This window comes from Piliocolobus tephrosceles, chromosome 17 (genome assembly GCF_002776525.5).
Source record: "Piliocolobus tephrosceles isolate RC106 chromosome 17, ASM277652v3, whole genome shotgun sequence".
Classification (NCBI taxonomy): Eukaryota; Metazoa; Chordata; class Mammalia; order Primates; family Cercopithecidae; genus Piliocolobus; species Piliocolobus tephrosceles.
This window is the reverse complement of record NC_045450.1, coordinates 52,884,410-52,900,530: the sequence shown is the minus strand read 5'-3', so window position 1 is coordinate 52,900,530 and position 16,121 is coordinate 52,884,410. Positions and strand designations below refer to the sequence as shown.

The window sequence follows — 16,121 nt, the reverse complement described above, 5'->3', positions numbered from 1 at the left end:
TAGATCCCCAATGGCAAAAGTGGTTCAGAAAGGCATCTATAAAAGACGGAGGCTACAGATAGCTCATGTGAGAGGGAGCGAGCCTTCCAGGCAAAGGACCCATTACAAGCACAGGTGTGGAGGTCTGGAAGCAGACAGGTAGACAGGGAGCTGTGGGGGCAGTGGCTAGGCCAGCTTGTGAAGGGCCTCAGCTGTCAACCATCTGAGCTAGAGCTGCGCCTGATCTAGAGAATCAACAGGTGGTCTCTCAAACTGCCGGGTGATGGGTGTGAGTGCAGGCTCAAGGGAGAGACTCCATGCTACAGCCCAATTCTCCTGAACACTGGTTCCTGGTGGCCTGCCCTGTGACCATCCCATTTATGGGAAACCCCCTTCCTTTGCATTCCTCTATCCTCCTAGTACCCTAGTTCCCAGAGCTCTGCTAATCCGTCCAGGGATGGGACATTTCAAAGCTTTCAAAGAATCCCCTCCTGGGAGGCAAAGCTATACCATCACTCCACTCCTCTATATCTACATCCAGAAGCTGTGTCCCTGGTCCCCTAGTGGAGTCAGCTTAGGGCTCAAAGTCAAACTTGGGCAATGTGTATAAGGACAGATGGACATCTTATTGTGCCTCTTACCAAATTTCCCGGGAAGACTGGGCAGCATGGAGCAACCTTCCCTGGGGCGACTCCAGCTGTTCTCGTAGCATCTGGCACAAGCAGTACTTGGTGTTGGTGTAGTGGTTGTCATACTGCACCGCCTGAGAGAAGAAATGACTCGCCTGATGCCCAGGCAGGCTCTAAGGCCTGGGCTATGTTCTAATGGCAGGGAAAGGGGCTCCAAGAAGGCACTAGAGATGTATGTGCAGCAAGGCAATGTGACCCCCATAAGAACCACCACCACTGGCCAGGAGCAGTGGCTCGCATCTGTAGGAAGATTGCTTGAGGCTGGGAGTTGAAGAACAGCCTGGGCAACGTAAGACTCAACTCTACAAAAATTAAAAAAAGAAAATTGGCCAGGCGCGGTGGCTCAAGCCTGTAATCCCAGCACTTTGGGAGGCCGAGACAGGCAGATCACGAGGTCAGGAGATCAAGACCATCCTAACACGGTGAAACCCCGTCTCTACTAATAAAAATACAAAAAAAAAAAAAACTAGCCAGGCCAGGTGGCGGGCGCCTGTAGTCCCAGCTACTCAGGAGGCTGAGGCAGGAGAATGGCGCAAACCCGGGAGGCGGAGCTTGCAGTGGGCTGAGATACGGCCACTGCACTCCAGCCTGGGCGACAGAGCGAGACTCCGTCTCAAAAAAAAAAAAAAAGAAGGAAAGAAAATTATCGGCTGGGCACAGTGGCTCACGCCTGTAATCACAGCACATTGGGAGGCCAAGGCAGGTGGATCACCTGAGGTTGGGAGTTTGAGACCAGCCAGACCAACATGGAGAAACCCCATCTCTACTAAAAATACAAAATTAGCCGGGCGTGGTGGTGGGCACGTGTAATCCCAGCTACTCAGGAGGCTGAGGCAGGAGAATGGTTTGAACCCTGGAGGCGGAGGTTGCAGTGAGCCAATATAGTGCCATTGCACTCCAGCCTGGGTGACAACAGCAAAACTCCGTCTCAAAAAAAAAAAAAGAAAAAGAAAACTAGCCAGGCATGTTGGCACATACCTGTAGCCATAACTACTAGGGAGGCTAAAGCAAGAGAACTGCTTGCACCCAGGAGTTGTGGCTATAGTGAGCTATGATCATGCCACTGCACTCCAGTCTGGGCAAGAGTGAGACCCTATCTAAAATAAAAATAAAAAATAAAAATAAATTAAAAAGCCACTTCAACCTTGGTCATCTACTCCTCCAGCTAGTGATACAAAGCTTAAGGGTCATAGCCAAGGCCCACGGTCAGAAACACACTCTCCTGGACAGCCTGACTGAGGTCTTGAAGTGCGGGAGCCCCTTCCTGCTTCAGCCACCACAGAGGACCTACTGCCAAGTATCTTCCAGGGCAAGAAGGGGAAACACACCAAATTCTGGCATGGCAGGTCCAGTGCTGGGAAAGGGGTTGAAGTTCTTCTATTCCTTCTAACCAGAATGGGCACCTTCCCTTCCCACATCTTGAATAGCCTCTAACTTCCCCCTACATGGGTAAAACACAGCATCATTTAGTTCACATGTGTTACTCATCACTACATTTATCTATCCAAGTGTGAGGTACAACTGTTACCATCACTCCACAGACTATGAAATGAAGGCTCAGGGAGGCAAGATGACTGCCAGGGATACCCAGTGGAAGCCGGCTGGCTGGGGGCAGGGCAGGAGAGCAGTAGTGGGTGAAGGTGGCCTTCCCCAGCCCTCCAGGACACCCTCCCATCCCCCACCTCCTATGCTACTCTAGTAACTCCACCTGGGCCTATGACTTCAGTGCCTGGGAAAGTGCCACGGCACGCCCGCGACAAAGTGGAAAGTAAGTTGGGGAGCCCTGGCTAGCGGCAAGTCCTTGATTCAGCTTGTCTGGAAAGAAGGCACCTGGCTGTACCAGAAGCAGCCCTGCCTATGCTTGAAAGCTGCTCCCTTTCTCTGTGATAGCACACCCTCTTGAGGAGCTGCCAAGGGATGGCTCAGCAGGAATGATAACATCACCTTTCACCCAGTGAGCAAGCTCAGCACTGTTCAGCACGTCTTCTTGGCCACAGACTTGCCAGCTGGCCAAAAAGCTGGACAGCTGACGTGGGCTGGGGCAAGCCCTCCCTTGCCATGGAGCTATCCCAGACCATTAGAGAGCTGGTGGTCACCAACTTGCCCAGCAGGACACCAGAACCAGGGGGTGAGGGCCACATCATTGAACAGGAAAAAGGACAAAGGCTGCCCCACTCTGGACACAGACCTCAGGGCATCTTACCATCCCAGCTTGCACAGCCATGGAAACACTCACATACCATGGCAGCCGCAGGCACTCCGAGGCACGTATGAACCCTAGAACTGAAGAGGAGGATGGAACTCTGCTCTGGGCAAGGACTGAACCCTCTGCTCAGACCCAATTCACTGAAGAATTTGAGGACCACTCACTGTCTCTCCCTATAGACACATGCAGCTGATCGGAGTCCCGCAGAGTTCCAGGGTTGTGCCAAAGAGATAAGGCAAGTGAACTCTTCATTTTCTTTTATAGGGATATGCCTTTGGCACTACCATCAACCTCTCAATGAGAAGAAACTGGTTTAGAAAAGGCCATTCCAGCCTGGGCAACATAGGGAGACCTCATCTCTATTTAAAAAATAAAAAATTAGCTGAGTGTGGTGGCACATGCTTATAGTCCCAGCTACTTGGGAGGCTGAGGCAGGAGGATCACTTGAGCCCAGGAGGTCAAGACTGCAGTGAGTCATGATTACGCCACTATGCTCACACCTGCGCAACAGAGCGAGATCCCCATCTCAAAAAAAAAAAAAAAAAAGGCTATTCCCTAAGTAGAGGGTTATGGTTAAAGCATTCTGGAATCAGCAATAGAAAAGTTTTAGAAGTGATTTTGACTAATGACTCAAATCAGGTGAGAAATTTCTCAATTGCTCCTCTTGGCTGTGGCTGCTCCTGAGCCAACCTAGAGGCACATATGCCTTTGATGATGTAGAACCCACAGTCCATGTGCATATGCCTCTGTATGTGCAGCGTGTGAGAAAAAGAAAGATATATGTCATGTGTTTGGGGCTCCAACAGCATCCTGGATCTAGAAGGTCCTTGCTATGACCTGCAAACCTCTGGAAGCTTTAGGAGATGGTAGGGGCATGCCCCCCAGCATCCTCTCTTAGCACTGCAGCTGGGAGACCCAATACAGCAGTGAGCTAGTGCAGCTACACTACATGAGCTAAAAAGAAAAGGAAAGAAACAGCAAGCACTGCTGGCAGCTGGGGGCTCACACAAAGTGCTCTCTGCAGGAGTGTGGCAGACAGAAATGCTTGTTTCAAAAAAGTACAGAGACGTACATATCTGATGTATTTCTGCATGACCTCCTCCAGGGGCCGCAGACCCTCCTTGAGGAATATAGATGGGTTCCACATGGCTGCTCGGGCCACCATCACAGAAGAGGCTGCCGTGGCTTGTCGAAAGTCCTCTATGTCCGAATACTGTTGGATGTGGTCATGAGATCCTCCGCTAAAAAGCAATCGGAGGGTTAGGGGTGTATCATGGAACCTATCAGCATTTTCAGAAAAAGTCAGCTTTCAGATCTGCCACTGATTAACAATGTGAATTTGGCCAAGTCCCTTCAGCTATCATAGCTTCAGTAAAGTGGATATTAGAATCCATATCCCCTTATGAAGTTAGGAGCACTAACCAAGATAATACATGTAAAGTGCCTGGCACTTAATAGGTAATCCAGGAAATTTACTTTCCTTGCCCCTAATCTAAAACAGTGGCTACAGCCAGCCCACATCTGGAGACATGGGTCCATAACTGGGCTACTGGGATGACAGGAAAACCCCCAAGCTGAATGGGCCACTTACATGTTCACTGAGGGCTAAGTCAAAACCCTGGCAAGAGGAATAGACACCCTGGTGATCACGAGAGGAGGGAAGGAGGCCCACTTAGGTCATACTTTCCCCTCCCTGCAGCCTGCTGCTCCAAGGACCCCCTGCTCTGTCTCCATACATTTCATCAGGAGTCAGGCGGCAGCCTCAGTCCAGAGACAGGCATGCAGAGGGGAGGGTCTCAGGTGGCAGCAGACGGAACAGGGTCTGGGGTCTTGTGGAAAGCCCTGCCCTTTCCAAGCCACCCCTAAAACTTTTCACTCTAGGGAAGGCTGGGCCTGGCTACCACCCAGCCCTTAGCTCTGTGGGACACAGAGTACATGATGAAGAAAGGAGGCTTACTTGGCTATGACAGGAATGGAGAGGGTATCAGCAATGGCTTTGATGACTTCACAGCTGACAGGATGCTGAGGTTGCTCCTCCCGCTTCCTTGGAGATAGAAAGATGGGGCTGAGGGCTGAGCACCAAAAGCCACGTCACCACTCAAAGGATTACCTCAGCCAAACCTTACTGTCCTCCCCACTGAACCTCAGGAAGGTCAGGTGGCCATGTGGCCATCAAGGACAGGTGGCAGGGGATGGCTCTCCCTGCCCTCTGAAGAAGAACTGTGAGGGGCAGGGGCAGCACAGATCCATGCTGAGTCCAGCTCTTGGAGGCCTGCAGGTGAAGCCTGGCTGCAGGGGGGCGAGGTGGGTGGACCAGCTCCCAAGGTCATGTTGCTTTTCCCTACCTTCCCTTTGCCTCTGCCAGAGGTGAGGGACAGGGCCTTAAGAGTGCTGCCCCTACTGTCCCAGTCCTGCCCTCTCCAAGGGACTGGGAACAGCTGCTGCTGCTCAGACTGGCCACTCCCACACAGCTGCCAATGCCAAAGCCAAGTTGCAGAGCTGATCCTAGGGAAAGGCACCTGACACAGGGTAGGCCCTGCACCCAGGGCAGGCCACGGACCATGGTTGTCACACCACAGCACAAGGGAGGCAGGACCACAACCTGGGGCCCCTCCTTCCAAGGTCAGCTGCAAGTTCTTGTGCATGAGTTTTAGGGCTGCTCATGTGAGGCCTGACCTGAGCTGTGCTCAGAGACAAAGCAGAGAAGACTGTCGACCAGATAGCCCTTGTCCAGCTCTTGTCTGAGTATGTCCCTTCTGCTATACTCTTGTTCTTTTTTTTTTTTTTTTTTTTTTTGAGATGGTGATTTTGCTCTTGTTGCCCAGGTTGGAGTGCAACGGTGCAACCTCAGCTCAATGCAACCTCCACCTCCTGAGTTCAGGCAATTCTTCTGCCTCAGCCTCCCAAGTAGCTGGGATTACAGGCATGAGCTACCATACCTGGCTAATTTTGTGTATTTTTTAGTAGAAACGGGGTTTCACCATGTTGGTCAGGCTGGTCTTGAACTCCTGACCTCCTGTGATCCACCTGCCTTGGCCTCCTAAAGTACTGGGATTCTAGGCATTAGCCACCACGCCTGGGCCCCTCTGCTCTACTTTTCTTCAACAAAAGGGTCAAGGGCCACAGGCCTCAGAGGGCCTTGTCAACCTAGCCTCTACCTCTGTCTCCCGATATCTCCAGTAGTCACTTTTAGCCCATCTTAACAACTTTGATGGTCAGAAAGGGCTTCTTCAAACTCACCCAAATCTGTCTTCTGAGTGTTCCCAACTACTAGTAAAAAATAATAGCTTCCTTTATTAAGAGAATACTGGCTGGGCACAGTGGCTCACGCCTGTAATCCCTGCACTTTGGGAGGCCAAGGTGGGTGGATCACTTGAGGTCAGGAGTTTGAGACCAGCCTGGCCAACATGGTGAAACCCCATCTCTACTAAAAATTAAAAAAAAAAAAAAAAAAACACCCAGGCATGATGGCAGGTACCTGTAATCCCAGCTACTCAAGAGGCTGAGGCAGGAGAATTGCTTGAATCCTGGAGGCGAAGGTTGCAGTGAGCTGAGATCGTGCCACTGTACTCCAGCCTAGGCAACAGAGCAAGACTCCGTCTCAAAAGAAAAAGAGAAAGAATACTACATGCCACGCACTGTGCCAAGGATTTACATTCACAATCTCATAAAAGCCTTGGGACAACCCTATAAAGTTGAAATTATCTTAATTTCTAAACAAGGAATGTTGTGCTCAGAAAGGTTAAGTGATTTCCCAAGGATATACAGTTATCAAGCAGCAGAGCCGAGATCTCAAACCAGGGAGTCTGAATCCAAAGCCTGCTGCCTTGGGAAGGAGCATATGTGTACAAGTGTGTACTTCTCTGTCCTGGCTTCAACCCAAGCAACTCTGCTTTGCTCTGCTTTGTATGATGGGAGTTCTGGGTTCTCTTCTCTGAAAATGTTGTAAGAGCACAATCAACAACTTGAACTCTTCCTATAAGACCCCAAGCCCAAAGGAACATCACTCAGAGAAGAGAGGTCCCCCTGGCCCAGGTCTACTGACCTGAGATGCTGTACAAAAGCACATCCTGGACACAGAAAACAAGTGTGACTGTAAGCCAAGGGTGGCCTTCAGAACCTCAGCTCTCAGCAAAGAGTACATTAGCTACAGCTAGAAGGATTGTTTGGTCATTGTGACAGCTGGCAGTCCAACAAATGCAGACAAGAGAGGCAGAGACTTTAAAAGAATAGGCCAGTTGTGGTGGTTCACGCCTGTAATCCCCGCACTTTGAGGGGCTAAGGCAGGAGGATCACTTAAGCCCAGGAGTTTGAGACCAGCCTGGGCAACATAAGGAGATCCCGTCACAACAAAAAAATAAAAAATTAGCCAGGTATGGTGACATGTGCCTATAGTTTCAGCCACTCAGGAGGCTGAGACGGGAGGATCACTTGAGCCCAGGAGTTTGAGGCTGCAGTGAGCTATAATTGTGCCACTTCACTCCAGCCTGGGTAACAGAACAAGACTGTCTCAAAAAACAACAACAATGAAAAACAAATAAACAAAGCAATCTGTCTGGGATTATTCGAGGGAGAAGTCATTGCTCAATATAATAGAAAGAAAATAAGGCTGGGCCTGGAGGCTCATGCCTGTAATCACAGCACTTTGGGAGGCCAAGGTGGACGGATCACCTGAGATCAGGAGTTCGAAACCAGCCTGGCCAGTGTGGTGAAACCCTGTCTCTACTAAAAAATATAAAAATTAGCTGGGCATGGTGGAGCATGCCTGTAATCTTAGCTACTCAGGAGGCTAAGGCAGGAGAATCACTTGAACCTGGGAGATGGAGATTACAGTGAGCTAAGACTGTGCTATTGCACTCCAGCCTGGGTGACAGAATGGCAAAGAGAGAGAAGAAGAGGAGAAGAGGGGAGAGGAGAGGGGAGCAAGGAGGGGAGGAGATGGGAGGGGAGGAAGGAGAGGAAGGAAAGAGAGAAGGAGGGAAGGAGGGAGGGAAGGAAGGAAGGAAGGAGGGAAGGAAGGAAATAAATGAGATTTTCTCATGAGGGTTAGAATTCCACCACGAACTGGCTGCATGGTATGATTTTGAGCAAGTCACTCAATCTCTAGCATTTACACATCCTGATGGTAGAGGCGTTTCTCCTTTCTTAGTCTCTCTGTGTCTCTAAACCTCAGTACCTCCCCTCAATAGGTGCTCCATAAATGAAACAAAGGCAAATGCAAGCCCATTCAGGGTCTGCCTTCCCTCAAGACTCATAGGATATCAAAGAGCTAGGCAGATATAGGCTGAATATGTAGAAGAGAAATTGGCTGTCACTTGGGATGACAGATCAATTAAGGAAGAATCGCTAATATGGGTTAGGACCTCCCTGCCAGTCAGTCACTAGAAATGTGACCACTCACCTCCCATGAACTGCGATGGCAGCAATGCCAGTCCTCTCTATCCGCTTCACAAGGCTCAGAGTATCTTCTAGCTGAGGAAGAGGACCACATAGGATGGTTACTGAAGCCCCAGAAGGAGCAGCTCCTGGCTCCTAAAGTAGGCTCAGCTCCACTCTCTCTCCTCCAAGCCTAATTTAGCAGCTCAAGAATCATTCACAAACCTAAATCCAACACCACCAGAGAGAATGGACCTTCAAATGTAACACACCATTCTTACCGATGGCAGGATGCGAATCTTGCAAGTCACAGGTCTGCGTGTCCCTCTAACAAGAGTGCTGAGGATCTGCAGAGAGGAAAACACAAGAGCACCTATGTTTTCTAGAACAAACCACCACACTGCCTGAACTAATCAACTCCGCTACAGGCTGTGCATTCTGGTGGCATGAACAGTTTATGTATGTGTGAATGCATGCATGTGTCTGTTACACACATACACAAATAAGCTCCACGAGGCAAGGGACCTGCCTTTTTGTTCTACACTAGAGCCCCAGCGCCTGCCTAGCACCTAGTGGTATATACATATTTGTCAAATATGCTGAATGAATGAGTGAACGGGTATGCATGCACACCTGTGTGCGACTCACTGAGCCTTTGCCAGGACAAATACCAGAATTATCTGGAGAACTGAAGAAATACAAACTCTTGAATTCCACACTGTTATTTCCTGAATCAGTCTCTAAGGGCAGGGCTTAGGAATGTGTGTTTTCAAAAGGCTCTGCCCAACACACTCCACCCCATCCTCAGTTTCATTCTGAGGCCTAGCCTTGGTTAACACATGGCTAAAAAAAATAATAATAATAATAAGTAAGAAAAAAAGAACACATAGCTAACTGGGTGTGGTGGTTCATGCCTGTAATCCCAACACTTTGAGAGGCTGAAGTGGGAAGACTGCTTGAAGCCAGGAGTTTGAGACCACGCTGGGCAACACAGCAAGACCCTGTTCTCTTTCTGTTTGTTTGTTTGTTTGGTTTTGAGACAGGGTCTCGCTCTGTTTCCCAAGCTAGTGTGCAGTGGTGCAATCTTGGCTTACTGCAACCTCTGCCTCCCCAGCTCAAGCAATCCTCCCACCTCAGCCTCCATAGTAGCTGGGACCACCACGTTGGCCAGCTGGTCTCAAACTACTGAGCTCAAGCAATCCACCTGCTTCAGCCTCCCAAAGTCCTGGGATTACAGGCTTGCGTCACTGCACCTAGCCCATCCCTGTTGCTATTAAAAAAAACGGGGGGGGGGGGGGGGGGGGGGGGGGGGGGGGAACAGCTTCTTTCCTGGGTGAAGAGAATGTTCCCTGAGTGTTGTTCCAGGACTTGCAGGGTGAGGGAACAGGAAGGCTCTTAAGGGCCTGCATTCCTCTTTAGGGGAGTCAGATATACTCCCCTAAACTGGCAAAGGAAAAGACAATGTACTCAACATATTTAAAAGTGCTTATCACATAGCAATTGCAAAAGATTTCAAAGAAAGATCAAGACGTCATGCAGGAAAGTGACAGGGAGGTAGCAAGACCAGACCACAGAAGAATCAGAGATAGAGAAGTGTAGATGACACTGCATGTCTGTGTCATTGCTATCTTCTTCCCTTATCAGAAATTTCAGGCCAGGCAAGCTGGAGGAAAGATGAACCCAAGAACCCTCTTTCAAGAACTGTATCCCTGTCTAGCAGAGCAGGGGGATATCTAGGTGGCTGCTGCCAGTCTTGACTCTAGACAGGCGGGGGCAGCAGAGAGCCAGGTTGCAAAAACCAGTAGTGGAGGCCTTTCAGGGACAGGCTGAATGAAGCAGGCCATGCCAGAAGACATCCAACCAAGAGGCTGGATGGACTGACAGACAGGTGGACAGTTCATGAGCAAGACAGGACCTGCTGGCCCAACTGCCAGGGACTGGCAGGAATGAACAGTCCCTAGGTGCTGCCCCAGGAGGCAGACTGGGCCTGAGGTCTTAGGGTCACCCTGGCAGGCCTTAAACAGGCACTGACCTTTTAAGTTGGGGTCTGACAGGTTCATCAAGAAATACAATAAAAATTCTCATTCTAGTCCCATCCTTCATGCTCAAAGCAACATCTCCGAAAGTTTCCATTACAAATGCTCACTTAGAATCCTCTGACATTTGGTGATTTAAGCAACACCAGCTGGTCTGATCCAATTCTCTGTCTTGTAGAACTTCCTTTTGCTGTATTCTATCCAAGTCGCTCTCAGTACTTTCTTCAGTATTTCCGTGCGTTTCATGTGTGTGTTAAGGACTAGGAAGGAAATTAGGTAACCAAAAACCCTAGCCACTTGCAAGGGTCACACTGAGGAGAAATGGCAACTAGAAATTGTCTTCTGGCCAGGGTCTAGCATGAAACTCTCCTGGACACCAACTCTCCAGATTCAAGTCTTTGGGGAGAAAGAACGAGAGACAAGTCCATATTTGAGCAGAGGAACAACACATCTACCTACAAGCAGGCTTGCCTCAATAGACTCACTGGCCAACTGAAGAAAAGTAGGCTTCTTCGCTCCCCTGATTTCTGGGAGGCAGCAGATGAGGATAGGAAAGCATAGGCCTGGAAAGCAGTGAGACCTGAGTTCAAGTCCTGGCCCTGCCAGTTGTCAGCCATGGCCCAAGTGCAGTGTACACAAGGGGGATGCCCTGCGCGTGCCTGTTGTAATCCCAGCACTTTGGGAGGCCAGATCACCTGTGGTTAGGAGATCCAGGCTAGCCTAAACAACAAGTTGAAACCCTGTACCTACTAATAATACAAAAATTAGCCAGGCATTGTGGTGTATGCCTGTAATCTCAGCTACTCAGAGGCTGAGGCATGAGAATCACTTGAACCCAGGAGGTGGAAGTTGCAGTGAGCTGAGATCGTACCACTGCACTCCAGCCTGGGCAACAGAGTGAGACTCCCTCTTAAAATAAATAAATATTTTAAAAAATAAAATAAAACTGAGGTTCTTAATCCAGGGAGCATATACCAGAGTTACCTGGTAGAAGCTTTCTCAAAGAGATTGATATCCCACTCTCCACCCCTACTCACCCCAAGGGTCTGCAGAATTCTCAACGGATAGCATCCTTTATTTATAATTGGGGTAAAATATATATAACATGAAATTTGCCATCTTAAACATTTTTTTTTTTTTTTGAGGTAGAGTTTCGCTTTTTGCCCAGGCTGGAGTGCAATGGCGTGATCTCGGCTCACCGCAACCTCTGCCTCCCGGGTTCAAGCGATTCTCCTGCCTCGGCCTCCTGAGTAGCTGGGATTACAGGCATGCGCCACCACCCTGGCTAATTTTTTGTATTTTTAGTAGAGACGGGGTTTCTCCATGTTGGTCAGGCTGGCCTTGAACTCCCGACCTCAGGTGATCCACCTGCCTCAGCCTCCCAAAGTGCTGGGATTACAGGGGTGAGCCACTGCGCCCGGCAACATTTTTAAGTGTATAATTCAGTGGCATTAATTACATTCACAATGTTGTACAACCACCAACGTTATGTGTTTCCAAGGTTCTCATGACCCCAAACAAGAATCTTTGAGAAAATTTCTAGAGGTGGTCTTAAGACACTCCCACAGATGGAACCACGGGCCTAAAACACCAAGCCTGGAAAGACCCGCAAAGCTCTCACCCAGGCCAACCAGCTTGCCAGCATGGTCTGAACCTGAACTGAATCCAGCCCCTACACCTAAGCCACATCTAGCTTTGTTGTGGAAGCCTGCAACTTCCCCACCATGGGGCAAACCCCATCTATCAGTCCAACCTGGCCCATCTAAGTACCCAATCAGAGAAGTAGTGGAATGAACTAGGCTTCTGAAGTTGAATGTATCTCTGCTGCCTCATGGATGAAATCTGCCTCATTCAATGAGGGGCAGTAGAGAGGACAGAGCCAACAGCCTGGGTCTGAGAAAACAGGAGGCTGGAGGATAACAAAAATGCCTGTGTGATCATGTTGTGAACCACATCCTCCCTGCTGGGGCCCCCTCTCCTAGGTGTGGAAACCAATTTGACATCCAAGATGTCTACTTCCACTCCACCCTGCACTGAAGTGTCTAACTGGAGATTTCCAAGTTGAGGTGCCTATTGACCTGACACTTACAAACTATACCCAGGCACCTGGAACCTGAGATGCTCCTGGAGAGGGTGCTGACACTAGGAGTCAGAAGAGACTATGGCTCACAAGCTGGCTCTGCCTGCCACTTATTTACTATATGATCTTAAGCAAATTATTTTCTTTCTTTGTGCTTTAGTTTATTGTCCTTGATCAAATGGAGATAAATGCCAATCCTGTCTACTTCAAGTGGTTTAGAATCAAATGAAAGGCACATTATGGCTGGACACAGTGGCTCACATCTGTAATCCCACCACTTTGGGAGGCCGAGGTGGGCGGATCACCTGAGGTCAGGAGCTCAAGACCAGCATGACCAACATGACGAAACTCCATCTCTACTAAAAAATACAAAAATTAGGCCGGGCGCGGTGGCTCAAGCCTGTAATCCCAGCACTTTGGGAGGCCGAGACGGGCGGATCACGAGGTCAGGAGATCGAGACCATCCTGGCTAACACGGTGAAACCCCATCTCTACTAAAAATACAAAAACCAGCTGGGCGAGGTGGCGGGCGCCTGTAGTCTCAGCTACTCGGGAGGCTGAGGCAGGAGAATGGCATAAACCCGGGAGGCGGAGCTTGCAGTGAGCTGAGATCCGGCCACTGCACTCCAGCCTGGGTGACAGAGCAAGACTCTGTCTCAAAAAAAAGAAAGGCACATTATACGGGTACAATACAGATAGAGTATCTCTGGCTGCACATGGGAAAAATGAGAAGGCACGTATCCAGCAAGCACAGTGGTCTTCCTATGTCCCAGAGACAGCGGGGCTGGAGGAACATGCAGGGTTGAGCTGCTGACACAGCAACCATGCAGCTCTCATTGGCGATGATGACAGCTCTCATTGGTGGTGCCTGAGTCCCAAGTTGCTCTAGCCTCCGGGAAGCAGGATGAAGCTTAAAGCCCAGACAGGGAAGTAGTGATAGAGAATGAAAAGGAAAACAAAGGAGCTAAAAGGAAAGGGCTGGCAGACTGGGAGAGGAACACAAAGGATACAGATGGTGTGGCAGAGAATGTCATTGCCACATACCCTGGCAGCTCACAATGCCAGGTAGTAAATGCCAACCTGTCCCCAGGGCCTCATTAAGCTAGCCTACAGAATCACCAAAGAAAGGGGAGCAGAGAGAGACTAACTTCAGCTTGCCTCCCCTAACCCTGGCCTGGGCTGCTCTCCAAGGGCTGGGGTAGACTCTTTCAGGACACAGGGGACCCACTGCTGCTTTCATCAAGTGCCCTGGGAGAGACCAATCCACCCACACACATACAAACACATATGGCCACTGAGCTTGTCCTCACCACAAGTAGCCTGGCCTCTGCTCTCAAGACCTTCCCAGAAGGGAGACAGGCAATACAGAAGAGGTTCTCTATGAGTCCTCAGGACCCCTGGCTCTTTGTTGACATGTCTCTAGCTCTGGGATTTTTAGGAACTTCAAGGCTGCTGTAGGCTGGCTCAAGGGTTCCCAAACTTGGCTGCATGTCAAAATCACTGGGAAAATTTTTTGGAAATCGCTAGGCCTCAGGGAGAGAAACTGGGTGGACATCAGTAAATCTGGTATTAGTGGAAGGAGGCATTCTAGACAACAATAGTTTGGAGCTGTGTTTGAGGACCCCTGCTTTCACCTGTGGAGGACTTACCTTCTCAATCTTGTCAGGGTCTGACAGCAGAGCAGCTCCCATTCCTCCCTAAGGAGAAACACACAAAAGGTCTTCTTACAGCTGGGAGACAGTATGGCCCTCTCCATGGGATGGGGTCTGGCAACTGGGCATCACCTCGGCACTCACCTCCAGGGGACCAAGGCCCACTGGCAACTGTCACTTCTTTTAAACAAGTAGGAGGGCAGCAGTATCTGTGCCCACAACATCTGCGACTGAAGTGTGGTAATTTTTTTTTTTTTTTTTTTTTTAGACAAGAGTCTCGCTCTGTCACCCAGGCTGGAGTGCAGTGGTGCAATCTCAGCTCACTGCAACCTCCACCTCCCTGGTTCAAGTGATTCTTCTGCCTCAGCCTCCTAAGTAGCCAGGACTGCAGGCATGCACCACCATATCTGGCTAATTTTTTAATATATTTTTAGTAGAGACAGGGTTTCAACAAGTTGACCAGGCTGGCCGGACCAGAGTGATGACTTTTAAAATTTATAGGCTGGGCGTGGTGGCTCACACCTATAATCTGAGCACTTTGGGAAGCTGAATCAGGTGGATCACCTGAGGTCAGGAGTTCGAAACCAGCCTGGCCAACATGGTGAGACCCTGTCTCTACCAAAAATACAAAAATTAGCCAAGCATGGTGGTGTGCGCCTGTAGTCCCAGCTATTCAGGAGGCTGAGGCAGAAGCATTGCTTGAACCCAGGAGGCAGAGGTTGCAGTGAGCCGAGATTGCGCCACTGTACCCCAGCCTGGGTGACAGAGCAAGACTCCATCTCAAACAAAAAAAAGTCATCATTCTGATCCCCTTGGTAAAACCCACAAATCTATCTAGAAGTGGGCTATATAAAACTTATTTTTCAAGACTGCCCACTCCCTAACCCATGTCTCAGTGTCTTAATAAACTAAATCCCACTATCTTCCAAGCCCTTAAAAAACAATGAATCATCCTTCCTTTGAAATAAGATCAAATGCGCCTTCTTCCTATCATACCCAATGCTTGCATAGGCATCAACACCACCAGCAAAGCTACTAAGCTGCACACAACTTACAAACCTTGTCTAGGACCTTCTTTTCTGCCAGCAACAATGTCCCAGCCCAGACCCATGCCCAACTCTAACAAAAGCCTCAGGAAATGGAAGCCACCAACCCACACAACCGCTTGAATCTTGATAATAGTAATGGTGGTTGCTCTTTATGGTGAGTTACTGGTGATTTTCCCGCTCTTTTCTGTACTTGTCTGTATTTTCCAACTTCTAGACAATGGTACTAATTACTTTAATAATGGAGGAGGGGGATCTTTAAAAATCTGAATCCATTAAGAGCGAGATGAAGGAAAAAAAAAAAAAAAAAAACAATTCCAATAAATATATGCTGCCAGTGTAAAGATTACATACTAATGAATGCTCACAGAAAATGCTCAGGAAGTGTAAGTTCAATTATTACACTTTAATTTCATGCTTAAGGATGACAAACTGGAATCAGAGAGAACATTAAACCACCACAGACTTGGCCAGGCTGAGCCTGGATTTTAGAGAAAAAGGGGTAGGCTGGAAAATCTACCAAGCCTGGACTACATTGGTCATAAAAGAAACCTTGAAGGCCTAGAGGAAGCCCCAGCACTCCCCCTGGCTCGATCTGTCCTTTTACTCACATATATCCAGCCCTTCCTTATAGAATCACAGGATCTAGAATTCAGTTTCACTGCCCCTTCCACAATAATAGCCTTCTCAACAATGGAATTTCCTTCCTTCCTTCCTATTTAACTTACTTGCTTTTTTGAATAGGTAAAACATTCAAAATTTGAGAGATTCAAATGGGTAACAAGTAAGAAGTCTCCCTCTCTAAGGAATGGGAAACGTTTCAATCTACACTTTTTTTTTTGGATACAGGGTCTCACTCTGTGGCCCAGAGTGGAGGGCAGTGGCGTGATCTTGGTTCACTGCGACCTCCGCCTCTGGGATTCATGTGATTCTCCTGCCTCAGCCTCTCAAGTAGCTGGAACTATAGGTGTGTGCCACCACACCTGGCTAATTTTTATATTTTTGGGGGGTTTCACCCTTTTGGCCAGGCTAGTCTTGAACTCCTGACCTCAGGTGA

At 49.0% G+C, this 16,121-nt stretch overlaps 1 protein-coding gene across 3 annotated transcripts in view; it reads right to left on the bottom strand.

The window, feature by feature from the left end:
* The window catches only part of DUS2 (dihydrouridine synthase 2), a 53,224-nt gene that overhangs the window by 4,630 nt on the left and 32,473 nt on the right, over window positions 1-16,121 (bottom strand). For 2 of the 3 annotated variants that reach the window (XM_023210235.2, XM_023210236.1), the window contains exons 7-12: window positions 14,016-14,063; window positions 8,532-8,597; window positions 8,276-8,346; window positions 4,832-4,918; window positions 3,947-4,115; window positions 621-742 (exon numbers count right to left, since the gene is read on the bottom strand). In XM_023210235.2, the coding sequence (XP_023066003.1) occupies window positions 621-742; window positions 3,947-4,115; window positions 4,832-4,918; window positions 8,276-8,346; window positions 8,532-8,597; window positions 14,016-14,063 (563 nt within the window). Of the gene's footprint in view, window positions 1-620; window positions 743-1,996; window positions 2,110-3,946; window positions 4,116-4,831; window positions 4,919-8,275; window positions 8,347-8,531; window positions 8,598-14,015; window positions 14,064-16,121 lie in introns of all 3 variants that reach the window. The other variant, XR_002731253.1, reaches the window with a different exon arrangement.